Here is a 25,580-nt window from a genome sequence, read left to right as displayed (position 1 = left end):
GAATGAGGATGCAAAGATGCGCTTTAAAACACTTTTCAGAATTTTGCTGAAACAGGGGTCTCGCTCGAGCGTGGCCTTCTACGCTCGAGCGGACATGCAGACAAAAAGAATCTGCTCGAGCATGTATTACTCCGCTCGAGTGGACTGCAAGCTACAGTAAAAGTACTAGATGCAAGAAATTCACGCTCGATGGGCGCTCGATACCCGCTCGAGCGTGAGATACAAGTTCTCACTTGAGCGTGCATTACCCCGCTCAAGCGGCCTGTAAATGCAGGCAAAGTACTGGATACACGAAATTTCCGCTCGAGCGTCATTTTCCCCACTCAAGCGTACTGCATGAACTCAGTATGTATGCTCGAGCAGGGAGTTTTTCCGCTTGAGCGTGAGTCCAAAATCTGGAATTTCCATATTTGAACCTCAAGCTCAAAACTCAACTATAATGCATCAAATTCGATCATTTTGGGCTAATTTTCTGGAAAACACTTGTAAACTCATAATATGACATGTTTCAAAGATTAATTTGAGAAATCAAAGCTCAAAGGTAGTTCAATTAAACACAATTTTCAAATAAACTTCAAGAACATGAAGAATATGTAACATGCATGAATTTAATCAACCTCAAGGCTTCCAATTCATGCTCCTAAGAGCCAATTCTTTAAAAAAAACAAGATGAAATCATGGACTTCAACCAAAATGTAAACATGCATGCAAGAATTTCCATGAAAACAACTTAAAACTTCAAGATATGCACATGCATGCGTGATTTAGCTCTAAATTCAACATTTTAAGCCACAACTAGACTTCTATCACTAATATCACCATGGACCATGCTAGAACAACTCAGATACATAAGTGAGAGGATGAGTCTCCTACCTTAAGTCTTGAATTATAGGTGAGGAAGCTCAATTTTTGCAAATCTTCTACCAATTCCTCAAGTCTCTAAGCCAAATCTCAATGGAAGGTAAGTTTTCTCTTCTCTCACTCTTTCCTACGTTTTTTGGTCACAAAAAAATGGCTGAGGAAATGTTATGAAGTGTATGCAATTGAGTTCTAAGCAATGGTACCTAAATGGCCCACTAATGGCAATGTTGTAAATAATTGAACTAATGTAATTTAATGTTATCTAATCTAATTCGATCGCTCCAAACCAAATTTTAATTAAACCTACCATAAAATTCAATAAATCCTAACTAGCACATAAATTAAGTCGATTTTTGATTCGGACGCCAATAAGGCTTTCAATTCGCAATTTAAAGTCAAAGACATGAACAGATCATTTTATCGCAAACAGATAGAAACACATAAATAATGCAATACACATGCAAATAAATCCCAAATCCTTCCTAAATTACTAGTAAGCATAATTAATCATGAATTAGCATTAATCAGAGGTCGGGGTCATTACATATTCAAAAGAGCCGCTACAATCTCAATGATTGTGTGGAACATTACTTTCGTGTAGAGACGTATCATGCAGCCTATTCAGATGCCATATTCCCTATACCGTTGGTGGAAAAGTCACATTTTGATCCCACGAACTTCACAACACACCCATCAATTGTGAAAATACCACCCGATATGCCAAAATAGAATAGAATCCCATCAAGGGGTGAGACACTGAAGCAAATAAGGTGCAGAAGATGTAATAAGTTGGAAAGCCACAATTGAAAATCATGCAAAGAGTCGATATAGGGTGTACATTTTTCATTTCAATATTTTGTTTTACATGAGATTCTTATATTGATTTTTGAAATAAGATTGTATTGTGTAGGCAAACATTATGTTGCAATAAGATTACGTTGTGTTGGCAAACTTAGTATTTGATTTGTATTTTGTTTTTAAATAGCAAACTGATACGTTGTTAGTGTTTTAATGATGAATACATGATGTGAACATTCACACTTCTGTAAAATAATCACATTATGTGAATACTCGCATATTGGTTGAACTTTTTACATTATTGTTGTCAATGTTGACATGAATATAAACTGAGATGTAAACTCTCACATGCATACAGATTGACATGGTGTGAATATTCACAGCTGTTGTGAATAATAACAAATGTGAATATTTATACTCGTGTATGTCCTCCGTAATGATGTCATGTAGACAATGTGAACATTCCTGCACAAAATATGTGTATTATAGAACAATCTGGTTCAACTAAGTATATAAATTAACATAACAACACCAAATGTAGATAAAAATGCACAAGTGGCATATTGGAACATTAATAGATGTTGTATCGCTGATTTACAATCAATTGTTGTTTGTCAAAATATCAAAACAATTGATATTAACATTCACATTGAGTGTTAGTTAGTTTGTAAGTAGACACCCCCCACCTATAGGTTTTAATGACGCGCTGTTTTCTTATAATTCAAAAAATTGTGTACTAATAAGTCTCGTAGTCTACACCATTCAGAACTAGTGAGGCTGCCAACAATTTATTCATGGTATATGTGCGCTCGTATGATGTAACATACGGCAGGCCCGTAGTCCCTATAAATTTAAAATGGTTGTGATTAGTACTTGACATGTATGTTTGCATAATGGTTATGGAGGATTTATATAAAATGTTGTAAAGCTTATGAGGTGTCGCCCTACCAAGGACAAACATCAACTGATATGATTGGTTGTGACGAATCTTGGCCTGTGAACTGAGTCCATAGCGGTAATGCCTTGCCAATAACGTGCACAACGTTCTCGATGTGCTCCCTCTGTGTAGGGAATTTCACATTAGGCACCAACGAACATATGTGTGTGTGTGTTTATTTTAGAATTTAACACATGACAACAATTCATATTTGTGTACAATAAAAGCCACTTACAACTTCTTGTGCTTGGTCGACATGCGGGTCATGTTTGCCGAGCCTTAGTCGCAATGAGTTATAATGTTTCCACAAATTGTCTTTAGCATCATACACAACAATCGTCCAGTAGAAGTCATGGTGCAACGGGAATAATAGGTATCTCTCTTCTTGGTAGTTTTTCACATGTGCATCAATGTGTTTAATTCTTTTACAATGAGGGCACTCTTGTATCACTTTCTGCACACATTGGACAAATAATTAATGGACTGTGAAGTTTCATATTTACATTAGTAAAAATGAAATGTTAGAGCTTTTACCGAACACATGCTCATGAAGATGAATGAGGCTTTATCTAAAGTTAGGTTGACCACCTCTTGTTGTTTATGTAATAGTTTGGCATATGCATCTATCAGCTACACAAACATAAGGTTGTATTATATTATTTGTGGTGGGTGAACGATGTGTGTGTGTGTATGTATGTATGTGTCTGTGTGTATATGCATGAACAGTTAATCATTTTGGTAATGGCATACATTGCTGTGTATCGATTCCTCCTTGATAAGGTACACGATGTCATCAAAATACACGTATGTAGACTTCGAGTCTCCTGTCATCAAAATACCTGTGCATTTTTAGTAAACCCATGTAAATATTAACATTGCACGTAATTGAACAAATCAAATCAATAAGCACATATGTGAATATTCACAATTATGGAATGTGAATATTCATATTAGATGTCCATACGGTCACTTACTCATCGCCCCCACTCTTTTGTAAAGTTTGGACCTCTTGCTTGTCTTGTTTGGACATCATGCTCCAGACTTTGAACTTATTGGTCAATGTCAATAATTTTTTTTGGGTGCTTCACCAGTGGATGTTTGTCAACATCTTCAACTATGTAGACTATACGGGGCTGGTTTGGACATCATGCTCTGTTTTTTGGCCAAGTAAGTTTGGGTATTGGAAGTCAGGCAAGCGATTCTCTTTTCGATATTTCTCCTTGATACGCTTTACCCTAGAAGGTGGGCTGAGATAGTGTTGCATTGGGATGGAGGGTTACTTTTGCGCCTCGGTCTGTGTGACAATGTGGACTTACTGATCATCGTAAAGGTCCTGAATAACTGTTTTCTCGCATTCTAAGTCGATGACCAGCTACATTAAGCGCTTAATTTCTGCTTCATTCTGCTACATGCACTTTTTTATTTATGTGTTTATGTTGGGTGAGCTTGACTGGTTGAACAGTTTATCTTCAAGATCAGCTATCACTCTTGCCCTTAACTCCCATAAGAATTCAAGGTGTTTGTATTTTGCTTCCCACTGCCTTATAATGTCCCAAGCCTCCCGATTTTCTTTGACAAACATACTGATGGTGTCGGGTTGGTTTGTGATTGCTGTGACAATAGCTCTCTCATCGGATGGGCTGCTAAAGGGAATGTGAATGTTCTCATTACTGTCATTTATGTCAACTCCCTCATCAGGAAATTCAGAATTGCTGCCACTATGTTGTTCTTTCTTAATGTTAGAGAGGTCGGAAGATGTGATGGTTGGTTCATGACATTCGGGCTCCACCTTCAATGTTGTACGCCTGAACTTTTAGAATTCTGTTGGGGTTGCAAAGAGTTCACCGACGTTAACCTGAAATGAAAAAGTTATGTTAGTTAACGTACATATTTGGGTGGCGTCATGATGTGAATGTTTTGAACAATAGTTGAAGGTTATACCTCATTAAAGCCAATATCAGCTAAAGAAGTGGATTTTATCTTGTTCTGTAAAGCAATCAGGTCCCACTTGACACGACGAGGAATAACATTGAGCTTGTGGGGTTGTAGGATGGTTGTGTGTTCACACAACCAGTACATCAACAAAACAACAAAGACATATGTTATTTAGCCTTTGTAGAGCAATATCAACAGATGTGAATATTCATAACAGTGGCACAGTTGTGAATATTCACAGCAGTAGAGCATAAATGGATATGAACATTCATATTAGTGGTACAGATGTGAACATTCACAATAGTGAAGCAGAAATGAATATGAACATTCACACCATTGAGACAGATGTGAATGTTCACATTTGGCAGAGATGGGCAAAAGTCAAGAAGATGTGAATGTTATTATTTGAGAACATGGGTACTTACTATCAATAACATGACATAGCCAGTGACTTTTGCCCATTTTTTTGTCGTTTTGGGAAAATGGAGGATGTCAGCATTGTTATAATTTGTTTGGTCCAATCATATTCTTGCATACTTTCCAATAGAACCATATGTGCGTAGTAGCCCCATCCTATTGTCTTGCTGTTTGTTGAGAAAAAAAATTTCTAGCAAGCATACATGTAGACTAGTTAAGCGACTTCTTCGTTGTCATCTTTCTTTTTGCCTTTCAATGCCTCGGTCAAAAGGGTGCGTATCCATTTTGAAATTAACCGGTTGACATTTTTGCACCTTATAATGCCAGTCTTTGGTTTCGCACCATATGATATGTCCATTGGTTTGGTGCCACAGTCCACACCAAAAATCAGCTTAATGTCGCTGTCGTATATGTTCATATTCTTTTCTACAATGTAGAAGGCATTTTTTGAAGCCTTGTACATTTATAGGACATGCATAATAACATCATTGTACTTCATACATTTGTCAAAGTCGATCTCGCCGTTTCTCAATGCATCTAATAAATACCAGAAAGGTGTTTGTCACAGGCAGCCGAGCTGTACTTGTGTGAATTTGGTGCTTTTCATTAATTTCACCAGTTCGGTCATGTTGGATCTATAGTTGACACGCCGCATGTCAACATTGTTGCTAGTATTTGCATATGGGCTTTCTTCATTGACATGATACTCGTCTCTTTTTCGCTTTGAGGTTTTCTTCTATGCAATATTTGCAAAATAGAGCATAAAAAAATTAAGATAATGCTCATGTGATTAACATAGTGGCACAGATGTGAACATTCACAGCATTGGCATAAATATGAATGTTCACGGTTGTGTGCATGGGTGTGAATGTCCACAATTTTGTGCATGGATGTGAATATCCACATCTGTCAAAGGATGTAGATATTCACTGTGCCAGCAAAAAACACAATGTGCATAGTGTGTATATAAAAATCAATGTATGTTTATAATTATGCTGTGAACATTCACAGTTCTAATTTGGATGACAATGCACACACTTACTACAATCATGCAATGCTAATTTTATAGTACAATCTCAAAATTAAAATACAATTTCAAACATGGGATAACAAAAGTGATATTTTTCCTCTAAACACAGTGGTGAATGTTCACAAAGTGTCTAATTAATTTACACATGCAATGAATGTTCACAACATAATTATTTATCACAACAACATCTGATACAAGGAATTTTCATGTGAATGTTCACTACGGTTAATAATAACAATTTGATTGACCAAACATTTTTAATCCATATGAATGTTCACAGCTTTTAACAACAACAATAATAACATCTAAAACAATTTGATGACACAAACATTTTTCAATTCATGTGAATGTTCACATCTGTCAACAATAACAACTGAACCAATTTACTTGGCACAATATTTTTCAATCCATATGAATGTTCATATCTTTCAACAACAAACAAGGGAGACAAAAACTGAAACAACAACAACTGAAACAATTTGCTTGCCTAACAATTTTCAATTTCATGTGAATGTTCACATCTTTCAACAACAACAACTGAAACAATTTGCTTTGCCCAACATTCTTTCAATCCATTTGAATGTTTACAGATTTGAACACAACATAAACGGCAACTGTAATGTTTTGGGTGAAAAAAACCCATATAATTGGGGATTAGGGTTGAGGGGTTCAGATTAACGATTGGGGCATGAACAATAACAATATGAAGATCCATATATTGTATGAATAGAAATAGGGGATATTTGTGAAAGTTCACAACGTTGTTTGTTGAAGAAGAGATTTAGGGTTTACATACAAGAATGATTAGAGTACTTATGTTTTTCTGCCTATTTTGACGATTAAATTGTCACAAATGGTCGTCGAAGGTGATTTTGATGAAAATGGAACTTACGGATGTTCAACAATGGTGATTTGCACGATTTCGACGACCGACGACGTAGGGATGACGAAGAAGACGATGAGACGGTGCGACGATGTGATGATAAGAGTCTTCTGGGCTTCGAGACGATATGAAATACGATTTTGGATTTTTGGAATGGTGGAGATACTGTGCATGATTTTCTGCAAGAAGAAAATGGAAGAGAGGGACAGTAATTTGATTCAAAGGATAGGTACGTGTTTGTTTGAGGGTTTTTCGGTCTTTTAGTATGAAATGTGACCTAATGGAATATTACAAAACACTATGGGTCTTATGGAATAGGATTCTTAGATAGTGGATTTACTAAAAAAGCTCACTTTTTTATTTAATAAAATTAACTAAAAAATAAAATTCATGGTTATTCTTCTATACAATAATAAAATTACTTAAATTATTAATAAAAATATATTTTTAGCATTATTAAAATTATTAATTAATTTAATTATTTAGCAATAAAATATATCATTTGTTATAAAATTAATAAACTTTAAAGAGCGAAAATATAATTTTCTAAATTACAGTAGTCATTCATATTTTAAATAAATTTCAGAAACTGTATTTGTAATTTATCATTTTATCTTATGGCATGGTTAATATATTATAATTTTATTTTAATTTACAAAAAAATTAAAAATGTAAACATAAATATGTTTGGTGCTTATTTTATTTGGGATAATTAGTCTAAGATCCCTCTCCCATTTTTAGTAATGGAAGAGATTCACAATATTATTTTATGCTGTTTAAGGTCCCTCAACTCCACACCCATGTATCACAGAGAAATTTGATATATCTCACGGCTTCAAACCCTCACATCTCTCTCTCTTTCTCTTTCTTTCTCTCTCTCTCTCTCTTAGACTCACGCCTCATCTCTTCTCTCTCCTTGCTGCTCTTCTCTTTTTCCTTCTTGTCGATCTCAACGACGAGATCACCTTCGCCTTCTCTATTGATCTTTACCAGATTTATCTCTATCTACAGTTCAAAACCCTAGATCTCTCTCTCATTTCCTAGATTTATGTCTCTCATCTTCGGCTTTTCACCACTATCGCCATCTCCATCATCGCCTCAGATTAGGGAAAAATTCATGTAAATGCGTGCAATTTGAATGTGGAATTGTTGATTTTGTAAACGGAGATCGAATTTATTTATTAATGGCTTCGTTGATTGTTGAATCGTTCTGAATTGGATGTTCTAGGTTATAAGTATCTAATGGACTTGATCTGGACCAACAATGGCGTCCCAAGCCTTTGTCATTTCATGTGCGCGCTTTACTTCGCTTTTGGTTTCATCGCCGCCAAGTTCTTCCTCGACTGATTCATTTTTCGTGTAAGATTTTTTTCTTTCTATTTATGCTGCCTTCACCATTATCTCTTTATTATCTTCTATTTTAATTTTGAAAATTGAAGATTTTCTTCAATGTAGCTATCTATGAAGTCCCTTTTCTGCATTTTAATCTCTTGAAATGTAGATTGAATTGTAGACATCAATTATTTCTTTGGATTCAAGCCAGAGAAAATTCAAATTTCTCTGAGTTCAAATCAAAGAAAATTGAACAACACAGAGAAAATTACCCAGATAAATTGAAATTTCGCTGAGTTCAAACTAGATTCAATGCTTTGAATTTTCTCTAGTTTGAACGCAAAGAAATTCTTTGGGAAGTCCATAATTTCTCTAGAGATAATTTCTCTAATTGAAATTTCTATGGATCAATATTAAGGGACCTTAGACATCATAAAAATATTGAATGTCCTATATGTTATAAAATCTTAATATCAGGGACCCAAAAAAAACCCCGCCATTAATCGCCACCATCAACCACCTTCAATTACCACTTCCCATCAACGACAACCATCTTTAGTTATTATCTCTTATCGAAAATCACATTCAACTACGACTTTCATTCGTTTATCACCATTTTCAATCGTCAATAATCACCTTCAATTGGCTATTGGGAAAAAAAATAAAATTTAATCGCCTTTAGTCACTACTGGAAACGATTGACAAGTATTTCCAATTACTACTGAACAAAATTACCTTTATACTCACATCTTTTTTCTTTTTTTTTTACCCAAAACCTTATTTTCTTGCTCTTCCCAACAACACTTACCTATCTTCAACCATCCAAGCACCATAGACGGCCACCTCTCCTTCTAGCCACTTTTAACCGTAATCTCAACATTTTATTTTTTCAGTTTCTTATCTTCAACCACCATTAAAAGCCACTAACGCTGCCCCTACATCCAACCACCGTTATTCCTACACCATCTTTCATTACTTCCATTGCCTTTTTCCTTCACCTCCAACCACCATCAACAAGCACTCTCACCCATATTATGGCCTTGTTTGGCAAGGGCTATTTTAGCCTATTTTAGGTTAAAATTCACAAAAATACAAAATAGGATAAAATAGCTAATAAGACAAAATGCCACATCAAATTCATAATCATTTCACTTTTTTTCTCGCAAATATCAAAAAAAAAAAAATCCAACAATCTTCCCAACACACAAAAATTTTAACCTACTAAAATAGTCAAATATTAAAATAACCAACTTCCCAAACAAGGCCTATATTTCCCTTGCCACCTCCCAACCCTCCCCTACTTCCAGCCATTTTCTAGAATCATTTCCCACCATCGACATCCACTCCCTAAAGCTTGTTACCCTAAATTGTTCATCAAATTTTATTATTTCATCAATTGTTTATTAAATTAAAATTATTATTTTTTTCATCAAATTAAAAACTCGTCAAAATTAAATTTGATAAAAAATAAAATATTTGAGATAAATTTTTCCCTATCCAATTTAATGAACAATGAAATTTGCAATAAGAGGATTTTTTTTTTAAAAATTTATTTATGAAAATGTGATGAAAAGATTGAAATAGTTTATTTGAAATCATTTTTCTTTTTATATATACTTAAATTTAAAATCAAAGTAGATTAAAATTAAGAAGTAGGGAAGGATTAGAAAAAAAATTATAAAAATATGTGGGAGTGCAAGTGAAATGTTTAAGAAATGCAAGTGTGATTTACACTTCTCCATATTTATGTAAAAAGAAAAAAAGAAAAAAGATCAACCCACTGATGTAATTCGATTTTTTTATTAATACTCTAAAAAATTTTTTTAGAGAATTGGCCTATTTTTCAAACTATTTAGAAATCTAACATGCTTTTTGAAATCACATTTTAAAAATATGATTTTGAAAAATTGTAATTTTACCTTGGAATCGCATGTTGAAAATACAATTTCAAAAAGTGAAGTTCATGTCATCATAAATTGCATTTTCAATATGCGATTTTAAGGTAAAATTACATGTTAAAAATACAGTTTCAATTTAAAGTTGCATTTTCAAAATGTGATTTTAAAAAGCAGGTTAGCTTATCAAATAATTTGAAAAATGAGTTAATTCTCTAAATTATTATTATTTTTAAATATTTAAAAAAAAACACGATGTAATTCCCCCTTGGAAATATTTTTGTCCAAATAAATAAATAAATCTATACTATATATTAAGCAAAAGGGAGTTTAACCCCAAGTCTTGTGAGAGCTCCAATCTCCTAATATAAATTTCTTGATTTTTTGATTTAAAAAAAAAACTTTAGCATTTATTAACTTCTCCCAACTCTCAAGTCTTACCCTCATAATAACACTTTAATGCATTAAGAACAAGTATAAAAAAAAATTATTTGAAATCCAACATATGAATTCCTTGAAAGTCCCAACGCATATGATTATTATCCCTCATAATAACACTTTAATACATTAAGAACAAGTATAAAAAAAATTCTTAAAAAATCTAACACATATGATTATTATCAAAATATTAAACTTTAATATAATATAATAAAAAAAAACATTTAATTCCTTGAAAAGCCTAACACATATGATTATTATCAAAATATTAAACTTTAATATAATATAAAAAAGGAAAAAAATAAGATATTTTAAAAAAAAGAAGAAAACATTTAAAAATTGCAATTCAAAAAAAAAACCTTAACATTTATTAATTTCTCCCAATCCCCAAGTCTTACACTTATAATAACACTTTAATGCATTAAGAACAAATATAAAAAAATTCTTTGAAATCCAACACATAAATTCCTTAAAAAGTCTCAACACATATGATTATTATTTATCATAATAACACTTTAATGTATTAAGAATAAGCATAAAAAAAATTATTGAAAAGTCCAACACATATGATTATTATCAAATATTAACTTTAATATAATATAATAAAAAAAGACATTTAATTACTTAAAAAATCTAACACATATGATTATTATCAAAATATTGAACTTTAATATAATACAAAAAAAGAAAAAAAGAAGATATTTAAAAAAAAAAGATATTTAAAAATTACAATTCACATATACAGATAATTATAAACACAATTCGTGCATAGTACGGGTGATATGTCAGTAAATAAATAAATAAATAAATAAATGTGAGGATGACACAACCCACAGAGCAATAAAGGGTTTTAGCTTTCATACGTTTCAATTCAACGAAACCCACACAGCACTAAACCCTAATTCCTCATTCTCAGTCATCACATATATACATTCATATTCATTTTTGCTCCACCATTTCCAGCTCCATCATTGCATGGATTCCTCAGCAGAAGACCCTCCTCCTAAAACCCTAACAACAAGGTCACTCCTCTCTCTCTGTCTCCTTGCATTCCTTGTTTACATATTTTCAGAGAGAATTTGTTTGGTTGCTTCGAAAATGTTAACGATGTGTTTGGATTTGTGGACTCACAAAAGGGAAAAAGGACCCGAGAAACCCATTCCACTGACTTAAAAACTAAAATGCAACTATTTCACTACCTTGATTGAGTTTGTTTGCGTATTTTCCTTCCCTTTTTGGCCCTTTTTTTGTTTTTTTTTTGTTTTGTTTTTTCCATTCATTTTCTCAGCAACCAAACAAAGGATAATTTGTGGATCTTCTAATTCAGTATGAATGTTTTGCTTCCGGAATTCAGTTTCCATTGTGTTGCCTCTTGCTCTACTACCTATTTTTGGTTGGTGTAGCATTAGTCTGTCCACAGTTTTTTATTTGGTCCATTTTTTGGGGTTTGAATATCGATGCAAATGTGAGAGATCATGTTGTACTGTCTGTATATGATCCATAACAAGCGGTTGACACATGTGATGCATGAGTGATTGAAGTTAGAAAAAATAAATGATAAAGAAATTCATATCAATAATACGCGAGTGTTGCTCAAATGGTAAGAGCTTTCTTTCCTAAATCCTAAATTCAAGGTTAAAGTTTCAAGTCTCGTGCACGTCTCTATATAACCTTTTTTTTTATTATTTTTTTTAAATAGAGAAATGAGGGACACGCGGTATAAGGAGAAGTAAGCAAAGGCTTGGACACCTAGTCCAGCCTTTATTTAATATAATAGTATAGATAGTATAGATGTCTTGGTGTCTAATATACATGTCTTGTCCGGAATAATCATGTTTGGGTTGCACATTTTTAATAGCATTCCAAGAAAGAGGGGGGCACGTGGCACAAAGGGATTAAAAGAAAAGAATTACAGTGGTTAAGAGTACATGCATCAATCACGAGAACATGGGCCGATGAGCAATTATTGGGTGTTATTTTTTTATCGTATATCATTTATTGTAGATGTTCCTTCTTGTAGTATCTTTAGTTTTTAACAACTCTGTCAGTCTCTTTATCTTTAATTTTTCATATGTTAATTTAGTTGCCTTTCCATACCCAATTTATTGTTATTGTTAGTGTCGTTTGAACCGCCCCCACCATAACCTCAGAATCTTCTGCAATCCCAAAAATCGAAGGGAACAACTGCTCTAAAGAAGTATCCCCACACCACCTATCACGTCAGAAACGGATTCTATCTCCTAACCCTACCTTCAGCTGAATCCTTTGCCAAAACTCCTCCTAGCCTAACCCAACCCAATTCCTTTCCAGACACCACAACCGTGAGGCTATCCCACCTTACCCGAACACCACCCCTCTCTTTCCAAACCAAACTTTGCCACAACCACCTTCCTCCATAAATGCTTCCTTCCCCCCCTCCCCCCCTCAAAACGCCACAACCACTTACCCAGTAATGCTCCGCCTAACCTCCAAACCCCCATTCTCCTTAGAACGACAAACTCGATCCCAAGCCACCAAATGAGAATAAGAACCCTCCCCCTCATCTCCCTATAAAAAATCCCGTTGCATCTTCTCAATCCTCTTCGCAATTGCCATCGGAATCACATGAACCGACATAAAATAAGTTGGGATACTCGACAAGACACTCTTGACCAAAGTAACCCTCCTTTAGATAAATATTGACGCTTCCACCGTGCCAACCGCCGTTGCACACGCTCCACCACCCTATCCAACACCCCAAGGGCCTTCCCAAAGGTAGACTAAGATACGAGACTGGCAGAGACGCCACCTTGCACCCCAAAATCTTTGCCAAAACAGGAATGCGAGCCACCTTACCTACTGGAATTAATTCAGACTTTGAGAGATTAACCCAAAGACCAGACACGGCCTCAAAACACAGTAACACACATCGAAGATGTCCAATCTGACCAGCGTCCACAGCACAAAATACAAGAGCATCATCTGCATAAAAAAGATAGGATACGACCAAATAAGTAGGTCCAGAACCCACCTTAAAACCTTGCAAAGCAACCGCCCCAAAGCCTCCATAACCAGAAGAAACAATAGCGGGGGCAAGGGATCACCCTGCCGTAGGCCATTATACGTAGGGAAAAAACCTGCTAGAGAACCATTGACCAACACAGACATCTGTATAGTAGATATGCAAAAATGTATCTACCGCCTCCATGTAGCCCCAAAACCCATCCTCTCTAGTATATATAATAGAAACTTCCAACTAATATTTTCATATGTCTTCTCAATATCTAGTTTGCAAATAATCCCCGCATTCCTCTGCCTCAACCTCGAGTCCACACATTCATTGGCCACCAAAACCACATCCAGAATGTGCCTCCCACCCACAAAGGCATTTTGAGACTCAGACACCACCCCCCCAACACCCCTCGAAGGCGATTCGTCAAAACCTTGGCCAACAACTTATGCACACTACCCAAAAGATTGATAGGTTGAAAGTCCCTAATATCCTCCGTCCCACCTTTCTTGGGAATCAACACAATAAAAGTGGCATTCAAGCTCCTCTCAAACTGTCCCGTCCAATGAAACTGCTCAAACATAGCCATCACATCCTCCTTCACCACTCCTCAACAGTGCTAGAGAAAAGCAATGGAAAAACCGTTAGGCTCAGGCGCCTTATCCCCAGGCATACTCCGCAGTGCCTCAAATACCTCTTCTTCTGTAAATGCCCTCTCCAACAAAGGACACTCCGCCTCTGGAATAACATCAAACGAAACCACATCCAGCGTCGGCCTCCAAACTCCCCCATCATACTGAAATAAATACTCATAAAACCCACTATGGCCCCCGTAATCTCCTCCATAGATGATAACTCCACCCTTTTCACCCGCAATCTCCCTATCTTATTCACACGCCGATGCGCATTTGCCATACGGTGAAAGAAGCTCGTGTTCCAAACCCATCCTTCAACCACAGACATCTAGATTTCTGGCGAAAACTAATCTCCTCCATATGAGCTACCTTTCCAAATTCCTTTTGAGCCGCATCCCGACAAGCCATATCCTCCTCAAACAAAGTGCCCTTGTCCTCTTTCTCATCCAGTTCCTACAAAACTGTTAAAATGTTCGCCTTCTGAGCTTGCAACCACCCAAACACCACCCTATTCCACTGTTTCAAATCCGACTTGAGAAGCTTCAATTTCTGGGAACGACAACTAGGATTCCCAAGCACAGTATAACTTCCCCACCACCCCCTCACTTACTCCCCAAAGCCTTCAAACAAAAGCCACATTCTCAAATCGAAATGGCGATGGTCCCCTTCTGATCCCCCCACTGTCCAATAAAACTAGCCAATGATCTGATAAAGGATGAGGCAACTTTAGTTGAGTCACCTGTGAAAAATGCCCCTCTCAATCTCCAATCACTAGAAACCTATCAATACAGGACATCGCCCTGCCCCCAGACCAAGTATAACCACCCCCCTAAAGCGGCAAGTCCACCAATTCCATCTTATCAATAAACGAAGAAAAAGCACACATAGATCTTGATACTGAGGTCACCCCCTGCTTCTCCTCCATGCACTGCACCACATTGAAGTCACCACCCACACACCATGGAACCCTCTAGCGAAAAGTAATACACTGGAGCTCTTCCCAAAACGTAGCCCATTCTGACCATCCAACAGGGCCATAAAGCTCAGTGAAGGCCTAACGATAATCATCTGCAACACAACGAAACAAACAAGATAGCGAAAAAGTCACCACCTTCACATCCTCCTGCTCTATCACCCATCGGTCCCAACACAGAAGGACACCGCCTGCCACCCCCAATGCTGGTAAGAAAGTCTAATCCACAAAGCGCGCCCCCCCTCCCCCCAAAAAAAAAAAAAAGAAAAAAAAAAGAAGCTCCCTAACGGTCTCCTCTCTAATGCACTCCATCTTTGTTTATTGAAGACACACTACATCCGCCCTGGCACTTCTCAACAGAGATCGAACCAAGACCCTTTTCCCCCTATCATTCAATCCACGCACATTCTATGACAAGATTTTTAACTGCATGGCAACAATAATTGAGTTCCACAATCCTTTCTACCTCCCCTCCCCTCCTTGGGACAAGGCATGCACATTGTACACAACTAAATGAATAAAGAACAGATGTTGTAGCTCAAAATAATGAATTACCCTATTAAAATCATCAGAGTATACTTATACGCAACAATATATTGATTCCTTAGCGGTGATTGAAGTGCTGGCATTCATGGACCAAATTTGGTCCGAGAGGAGGAACTTTGACTTCTAATCAAGAAGATTGAGTGTAGTGTAAGAGACCCAACATTGGCTCTTTTCTTGCATTGGATACCATGACTTTACAATTTTCCCATATGATGATATAAGGAAATATGACAATTCAAGATAGGAAAAAATTCTAGAACACATGATGAAATGTGTTGGGATTAACTTGCAATTAAAACAAGATAGTGGAGTTGTTGGGTTTCTTATACGGGTTGCAAGCTGGGGGTGCAGGGGAGGATTTTATGGTTTGGGGCTGTCCAGGCTCTAAGGGGCTTTTTTCTATGTCTTCGTATTATGATGCGGTTGTTCATGTTGATGTGGTTTTGTTTCCTTAGAAATGTGTCTGGGTGTCGGGTACGCCATCCAAGGTAACTTTCTTTGTGTGGACGGTGACCTTAGGACGTATTCTAATGATTGATAATTTGATTCGCCGTGGGCATATACTGGTGAATTGGTGTTGTTTGTGTTGTGGTGATGCTGAGTCGGTGGACCATTTATTCATTCATTGCCCATTTACATCTCGGCTTTGGATGCTTATTGTGGCAACTTTTGCTTTGGTATGGTTTGGGTGCAGCCAGGTTCGGTGTTGGCAGGTCTTATAAAGTTGGGCTAGGAGGAGGGTTGGAAGGAGATGTCGAAAGACATGGATGATTGTTTCTCACTGTTTAATGTGACTTATTTGGTTGGAGTGTAACAGGCGTGTCTTCCAAGGGGTGTCTCATTTGATTTCTTGGCTGGAGAGGCGGCTGTTTATGGTGTTATATAATTGGGTTACGGGGTTGGTTGATCCAGATGTTTTAGCTAATGTAGATTTTGTGGAGGATATTTGATAGCTTAGCATTTTTTTTTCCCTTGGGGGTTTGAATTTTGTATTTTTTGCATCATCTTGATGCTTTTCTAATAAATTTGCCTATTTATCCACAAAAAAAAAAAAAAAAATGTGCATGCCTTGTCCCATATAGTAAGAGTGTTGCTGTTGAATTTAATAGACTAAAAGGTGTACAAAGTAATTAGACAAGGAACAACATAATGCCATAGACTCACATTGAAGATAAAAATTGTTCATCAGACTCTCTCAATCTATAGCAAGATATATTGTCCATTGCAGATGCCTTTTTTTCATATATTTTTATAAATGGAACATAGATCACAAGTTTTCATGTTTCTGTTGCCTTATTGTTTGATGTATTGCTATTGATTGTCTCACTGAATATTGATTAGTATTTGCTCAGGTTTTAGATTAGTGATATTAGGTCTACTGAGTAACTCACATACTTCAAGATTTCTACTAAATTTGAGCTAATATTATTTCCTATATCGTAGCATGCTCGTATAATCTGATATGGTAACATGTTGTACCATTACATATTCTTGCAATCTTCTCACTACATTTATCAAATTTTTTTATTCCAGATATATCATTTACTACACTAATCTATCCTTCTTGTTTCTTGAGTAATAACTAACGATTTTGTTTGTTTACAGGCACAAGTGCACAGCATGCTTCAAGCAGTATAAGAAAAAGGAGCATCTTGTTGGACACATGAGGGCCTCATATCACTCAGTTCATCAGCCTAAGTGCGGGGTTTGTCAAAAGCATTGCAAAACCTTTGAATCGTTGAGAGAGCATCTTACTGGTGATTTTTTTATTTTTTCCCATAGTTAATGTAATCCGTATATTATCCATTGATAAATTTATTGTCTTGGTTCTTGTCGTTTTACAATTCCTCTCTAATTGTTTAGGTCCATTGTCCAAAGCAAATTGTTCAAGGATCTTTGCTGACAAAGGTTGCAGCCTTTGCATGAAAATTTTTGACAGCCCAGCTAGCCTTAGTGAACACAAAGAACTGTGTCGACTGCCTGCCCCCGTTCCTCTTGCAAGTTGATCAGATAATTTTTTAAGTATTATATATGCAAATGGAGGAATCTCTAATGAACTATCATGTTTGCCCACAGGGAAAAACAGAAAACCATGATAGCTACATTTGTTAAACATTTGTGTAGGTTTTTCTTATTATGGAGTATTTTTATTTGTCTGATGCAGGCAACACTGATAATGCCCTGTACAGAACCTCAAGTTGATAGGCCATTCCCAAACAATGGAGCCCACAACAGAGGTCTTGAAGCAGTTGCTATAGATTGTGAAATGGTTGGTGGTGGAAGTGATGGGACACTTGACCTTTGTGCGAGGGTATGCCTGATTGATGAAGATGAGAAATTGATTTTCCATACATATGTGGAACCTCAAATTCCTGTCACTGATTACAGGTATCTATGTACTGTTATTGCTCGTTCGTCCCTGGATATTTTAAAAGACAGCTGTGGAAGGATTTGCTTATCAGTTTGATGCTTACATATATTTACTTTTTTTCCTTTGTCCAGATATGAAATTACTGGTATAGGAGAAGAGCATCTAAGGGATGCCATGCCGCTCAAGGAAGTGCAAGCAAGACTCTTGGAAATCTTGTACAATGGAGAGTCCATTGGAAGAGTACGGTTGGATGGTGGAAAAGCTAGGCTTCTTGTGGGTCATGACATAGAGCATGATCTGGATTGCTTAAAAATGAATTATCCTGATCACTTGCATAGGTAATCTTTTTCCTGATGATGCTGTATTCCAATTAGAAAAATATAATGAAAATGACCTACGAAAGTAATAGATATGTGATGAAAATTATGGTTGTTATTATGGAGAACACTATATTGATTCTCCAGATGTGACCTACACACTGTGTTCATCCATTTGTTACAGTTCAGCTAACACACTTCTATTTTCTAAACATAATATATCTTCAAAATTATGATCACCGTACTATATATAGGGGTTGGTTGGGGGAATAAAGTCATTGTTTTTTGTACTTTGCATAGCATTTAAGAAGTATATTTTTCTCTGATGGACTTTAGTCTTTTTTTGCCTCCATAGCGCTTACACTGATGCATCTTTTGTGTATCATATACGTATGTATGATACACCAAAAAACATTTGAAATTTGATTGAGATTATCAGCAGATTTGAGAAAGTAAAAAAATAAGGAGAGATAAATAGGCTGTGGTTGAGTCATTATTCTTTCTCATTTTTTATTACAACTACCTTTTTCTTTTTTCTATTCCCTATTACTTCTGTATAGAATCGGTAAAGGCCCTACTCTATTCCTTCCCAAGGTCAGGAACAAGGTAAGGAAGTGGTGACAACTAACCAGGATGCAGCTTTTGGTATGAAAAACTATGAGGCCGATAATCTCAGTCAGATCATGAGGGGTATAAATTAAAAATTATGATGGGATACTGCAGTCTTTGTTACTACAAGAATCTATCCTTTCTAACCTTTTTCTCCTACTATGGCAAACCGTACTCCTCAATCCAACTTCTTAAACCAATGTTTATTATCTTCTGATAATTCTCGATAATGTTATTCTTAATCTTATTGAAAGTCTCTTTTGATCTTGCTACCAAAAAAACCCTGTCTATTCCTTGGAACCCTTTGACTTTTGTTTACTACTAATTCGCGTTATCATTACTTCCTATATATTTTTTAACCTTGTTTGGTAGGAACCTTGCGCACATTTAGATTCATAAACAGTAGTGTTTGGTAATTTGTTTATTTAATTTAATGATTTTCGGTTTGTATTTCACATGTAGTACCAAATTATACACTAGTACCCTTTATGTAATAGAATAATAGACCTTAAACATGTTTAATTATTTACTTATTAGGTTTTCAAACACTTCATGTTTCCAAATTTTTGAGTGGTTTCTCTTATGTTTCCAAAATGTTTCCAAGAAGTTTCCATTTCCAAACTAACCGAAACAACACGTGAAAACTGTAAAAAATAATGTATAGAGAAAGAGAGAGAATAAATTGTATGTATTATTATTGATTGATATATTGATTTCTATTACAATGATTCATGATTCCTATATATAGAAGAGGGTGAGTGTGTAGTAGGTAAGGAGTAGGTGAAGTGGAGGTGGTAGTGGTGTAGTGGGTTAGGTTTAGTGGAGTAGGTGAGGTGGTAGTGGTGTAGTGGGTTAGGTTTAGTGGAGTAGGTGAGGTGGTAGTGGTGTAGTGGGTTAGGTTTAGTGGAGTAGGTTTAAGTGGGTGAAGTAGGTGGAGAGTAGGTGGATTTTAACAGCCCCCCGCAAACTCAAGGGGGATAGGAACTAACCAACTTGAGTTTGGAGAGAGTAACAAAACAAGAAAATACATAAAAATAAAAGAGGATAAGAGACACTGTATGGTCGTGTCAGACCATTGGTGAAGACACTGGATGGTGGTGTCATAACGTTGTAGAGGACACTGTATGGGGGTGTCATAACCATGTAGAGGACACTGTATGGTGGTGTCATAACGGTGTAGAGGACACTGGATGGCGGTGTCAGACCGATGTAGAAGACAGTTTATGGGGTCATGTCGGACCGTTGTAGCAGACAGTTTACGGGGTCATGTCGGACCGTTGTAGTAGACACTGTGTGGTCGTGTCAGACCGTTGTAGAAGACAGTTTATGGGGTCATGTCGGACCGTTGTAGCAGGACAGTTTACGGGGTCTTGCTGGACCCTTGTAGAAACTAACCGAAATCAATGTCGGGACAGTTTACAGAGTCTTGTCGGACCCATGAAGGAGCTAACCGGAATCAATGTCGGGACAGTTTACAGAGTCTTGTCGGACCCTTGTAAAAACTAACCGGAATCAATGTCGGGACAGTTTACAGAGTCTTGTCGGACCCTTGAAAAAGCTAACCGGTATCAAATGTCGGGACAGTTTATAGAGTCTTGTCGGACCCCTGTAGAAACTAACCGGAATCTATGTCGGGACAGTTTACAGAGTCTTGTCGGACCCATAAAGGAGCTAACCGAAATTAATGTCGGGACAGTTTATAGGGTCATGTCGGACCGTTGTAGAAGTTGCATCCTCAAAAGGTGTGCCCAATTTTGTCAAAAGGCGTGCCATCAAAAGGCGTGCCCAATTCATCAAAAGGTGTGCCAGACATGATGGCGAGGCACGTGGGCACCTTGGCTTGCGCGCCCGTTTTGTCGTCTGGTGGCAAGAGGCACGCGATACGCGTGGCTGCCTCGCTATTTAACCAAGGTTGATGCTGAGGCTGAGGCAGACAAAAAAACTTCTGAAAATCCTCTGAAAACAACTCTTCCTTTGCTGAGAAAGAAACTCTGTAATACTCTGTAACCAACCCGTCTCTGAAACACTCAGCAACATGGCCTCTTCTTCCCGTCCAGCTACCCAGAACATGGCCTCCTCTTCCCGTGGTCTGCTCACGCTCTTTCCAGAACTGAACGAGTCCACAAGAGAAATAATTGGTGCGGTGGCCAGTGAACCTCAACCAAACACCTCTGGTTTTGCTCCGTTGAACTTTCCGATGCGGTCGGTGGAGCAAAAAATGGCGGTGCAGTCGGATGTGGAGGCCAATCAGTATACCTTGAAGTCATGTGTGGAAACCATGACTGCGGTTACAAATTTGTCGAACCGGCTGCAGAGTAGGACAAATGAGGTGCAGCAGTTAAACGCCCAACTGGCTCTGCTCCAACGCATGTATAAGGATGCGCGAGCAGAGATAAGTGTGCTAAAGGCGGAAAACAAGGAGCTGAAGCGGAAGGCCAGTTTTATGTTCCGATTTGGAGGGCCGCCATATGCTGCAGTGGAGGAGCAGAGAGTAGTGATCATGCCCAGTGGAGTGGGAAACACGGAGGCAAGACCGGCAAGGGCCGCCCAAGATGGTGGCAAGAAGAAAAGACCGGCAGAATAGGCGAGAAGAAAAATCCCACTGTTCCGATTTGTGTTGGTTGTGTTTTGTTTTGTTTTGTGTTTTTTTTATTTTTATTTTTTTTATTTTTTTTTATTTTTTTTTTTATGGTGTAAAATGCTGATCGGGGTTGATCCCCGGCATGAAGAAATGACAAGTTTGTAAAATGTTGTTGTTGTTTTTTTTTTTTTTTTTTTTTTTTTTTTTTTTTTTTGGGAGTGTTTTGTTGAAAAAATAAAAATAAAATGAAAGAAAACAAGGGAGAAAGAAAATAGATAAAAAATATTTATAGATGGATTATATGAAAAACATCAGTGCGATTGTTTCAAAATAAAGTGGGGTATTTAAAAAAGAGGAAAAGTGACTTGGAAAAAATAAATAAAAATAAGTGATTTTTGAAATCAAATGGAGGAGAGAGAGGGACAAACCCATGTGATAAAGTGGAGAGAGAGTCGGTGAGTGGGGTGCAAAAGGTGAAGGAGAAATGATGGATTGAAAATGGTTTGGGTCAAAAGTGGACACTGTTAGTGGGGAACATGAGTGCATTGATTATTTGATATAATAATAATAATAATAAAAATAAAAAGTTAGAACAGTTGGAGAGAATGAGTGGAGTATGGTAAGGGTTTTATCCAAAGCCAAAATTCCTGCAGCGAATCACTTCGCAAATCCTAGCATGAGCTTTTTCTCTTTCCAGGCTTATTCATGAATTTCCTGGTGATTTCAAGAGCCTCTGGTGGCATTGTGGCAGAGAACACCCCAACCTGGATTTTGGGTGGCAGCAACTGAGAACACCCCAACCTGGATTTTGGGTGGCAGCAACTGGAAAATATCATAGATCTGATTTTTAAAAAACCTCGTGACAGCATTTCATCAGCTTCATCCAAGACAAACATTTTGATGTAAACAGGGCGAAGTGATTGTCTCCGCAACATGTCAAACACACGACCAGGAGTACCAACAACAACATGAACCCCACTGGAGAGAATGCGCTGATCTTCGCGCACACTAGTCCCTCCAACACAAGCATGAACCTTCACACTTTGCTGGGCAAGTTCAAGAGTGGGTGGAAGAACCAAAGCTTGGCACTCAACCAAGCTATAATCTAGCTGCTGCAGAATTCCAGAGCAGAATGTTACAGTGTTTCCAGTTCCAGACTGTCTCGTCATATGAGGTGAAGAATTCTTCTCCATCAGCCTCACACATGACTACAGTTGCACAAATCTTTGTTGATTTTATCAGCGGAATAGGTTGAGGTCCGGCGGGCGGCTAAGGTGAGGTTGCCGCCCGCCGGGGAAGCGAAAATACTAGGTTTTAAACCAGCTCTGATACCATGTAAAAAATAATGTATAGAGAAAGAGAGAGAATAAATTGTATGTATTATTATTGATTGATATATTGATTTCTATTACAATGATTCATGATTCCTATATATAGAAGAGGGTGAGTGTGTAGTAGGTAAGGAGTAGGTGAAGTGGAGGTGGTAGTGGTGTAGTGGGTTAGGTTTAGTGGAGTAGGTGAGGTGGTAGTGGTGTAGTGGGTTAGGTTTAGTGGAGTAGGTGAGGTGGTAGTGGTGTAGTGGGTTAGGTTTAGTGGAGTAGGTTTAAGTGGGTGAAGTAGGTGGAGAGTAGGTGGATTTTAACAAAAACAAAATTTTAATCCTTGAATGTCATGATTTTATTTTATTTTTAAATGTTTATGAATCCATTCTGTGGATATATATGTGAACTGAAATGCTGCATAAAACAATATGGGCTCTCCCCCTCACATAGTGGCATCCATGTACACCTTGATTTGCATAGAGAATGTGGATGGAGTCATTATAGTGTAGAAGTTAATATTGTTTGTTTGCCTTGTTGGCTATCTTTTTGTTCCACCCTTTCTCAAATTGGCCTTCCTTGTTGGATAGCTGAAGTGTTGGGTTATCTTTTTGGTAATACCATTTCTTATTTTACGTTTGGAAAATGCTTGATACCCCTAAACATCACCTCAATGACATGGGCAATTGCATGTTAGTTGTTGATTTGTTTAGAAATCAACCAACTACCACTCAACTCCATGCCACGTCAGTGTAGGTAAATTTAGGGTTGATGTTTTAGAGGTTTCTAGCATTACTCTTTTACTTTTAAACCATTACTTTGTGAAATTATTTTTTGTTCTGCCCAATATTGAATAGAGTAATTTTCATTGTAGTGGCATTTAACACTGATTTAAAATTATTATTTCCTTGATCGTAGTAATCTTGCCTTCCTCAATTGTAGAGTTGAGTGAGAAGAACAAAATTTTTGAAACTTTGCTTTCTACTTGCTGCTTATTGAGTTTAGAATTCCCATTTTTGTTGCTTACAGTTATTTCTCTCTCCATGCAGGGATACAGCAAAATATCGTCCATATTTGAAAACAAATCTGGTCAGCCACTCACTCAAGTACCTCACCCGGACATATCTAGGGCAAGTTAATTGACTTTCTGGTTGCTTTATTGCTTCTTGTCTAAGATTTTTTATGTTGCTTGGTCATGCAAATCCTATTTTCAGTTTTGTTGGTCCCATTTGATATAGGCTTAGTATTTTTTTGTTTTTGTTTTTGCAAAACAAGTGCGTGCATTTCCAAACTAAATTTCTGTTACATGATCTGATAAGAACCTGTAGATTTGGGACGACTTGTTTTTGCAAAACAAGTGCGTGCATTTCCCTACAGTTTATTCCAAACCTTTCTGTTTATCTATTTTCAACGTTGTTGGGACGACTTGATTGTTTACGAACTGACTCTGTTTGCAGAAGTTGATAAATATCATATTTCTTCTTCTTCTAGAATTTTAGAACCTACCATTTTCTAGTTAACAAAAAAGAGGAGAGAAAAAATTTTAAAAAAATTTGTGGTGGTGATCTCTATTGCTCAACCTTGCATAATAAAATCAAATAATATAATAGCTTGTGAAGCTATTTTTGCTATTAATTTTCCAGTTTGATTATCAAAAAGTTTCTGGCTTTGCAGGTATGATATCCAGTCAGGGGTACACGATCCATTTGTAGATTGTGTCTCTGCAATGAGGTTGTACAAGAGGATGCGAGCTCAGGATCATCATGTTGTCGAAGCGGGGTTGGGAACTTCTTTTGCAGCTCAACATGTGCAAAATTCGAGTACCAACGTTTTTGATTCTTGGAAATCCAAGGAACTTGAGAGTATGACCCCAGATGAACTTTTTCAAATTTCAAAACCAAACTATAAGTGTTGGTGTTTGGATTCAAGGCAAGAATTGCATGTTTGATGGCCAAAATTCCTGTCATCTGTAAATTCTTTGTTTTTTTTTCCGTCTTCAGAGCATGGTGATGTTGGTTTCTCTCTTTAGATTTTTCATGGGAGCTGGATGCTAATATTGTTAGAAATGGCCTTTTGAGTTGGAAGGTTTCCGTAAATGGAGTTTTAAAATTTAAGGGTTAGTCATTAGCGGTTGTTTCATTTGGTCGCTATGGTTTCAAAATACAGAAACAGCTTTTTTGCATGTTGGAGTGAAGAGCCTTATGTACTAGTTTTTATTTTTCGTTTTAAATTAAAATATCTTCTAAGTTCTATTGAGGTTTGAAAAAATGCACTAAGCTTTACTAGTTTGATATAATTATACTATAATTTCTTAAGATTTTAATTTAAATCATATTTGCTCTCTTTTTATGTATCAATCCTTAGTTGTAGGATTTTGCTAACAAGTGCTTAAGAGGCATAAAAAAGAGAGGTGTTATTAGCACCTCATGAATTATTTTGGAACTCTCATTTCTTTGAGCCCTCACTTATAAATTTTGAAACTCTGAAAATTTCTTTTTTCACTTCAAATAATACCAAAATTATTATTGTGAAAACATTACCCCTCTTTCAAAAAATCCTAACAAAATTCACCAAGAAGAAAAATAGTCAATGTGATTACTGTTTTTATTGTCTTATCCATCATTGTCACAGTTGATATGTTCTCTCTCTCTGTCTCTCGCGCTCTCTCTATATATACATACATAATTTCTTATTTTTCTTGCAGGAAAAGAATT

The 25,580-nt window shown here is 36.7% G+C and overlaps 1 protein-coding gene across 1 annotated transcript; it reads left to right on the top strand.

Annotated features, from left to right (window-relative positions):
- The first annotated feature begins 11,350 nt into the window (after positions 1-11,350).
- On the top strand, positions 11,351-25,116 carry LOC114290697 (uncharacterized). Its single transcript, XM_028234640.2, has 7 exons — positions 11,351-11,548; positions 17,275-17,426; positions 17,533-17,666; positions 17,834-18,057; positions 18,172-18,378; positions 23,916-23,996; positions 24,541-25,116. The coding sequence occupies exons 1-7, from the start codon at positions 11,502-11,504 to the stop codon at positions 24,812-24,814; spliced, it is 1,119 nt and encodes a 372-aa protein (XP_028090441.2). The 5' UTR covers positions 11,351-11,501; the 3' UTR covers positions 24,815-25,116.
- The last annotated feature ends 464 nt before the right edge of the window (positions 25,117-25,580 follow it).

This window comes from Camellia sinensis, chromosome 12 (genome assembly GCF_055761805.1).
Source record: "Camellia sinensis isolate YWXY chromosome 12, ASM5576180v1, whole genome shotgun sequence".
NCBI lineage: Eukaryota > Viridiplantae > Streptophyta > Magnoliopsida > Ericales > Theaceae > Camellia > Camellia sinensis.
The sequence above is the reverse complement of the archived record's forward strand: the minus strand, read 5'-3'. Positions and strand labels throughout refer to the sequence as shown.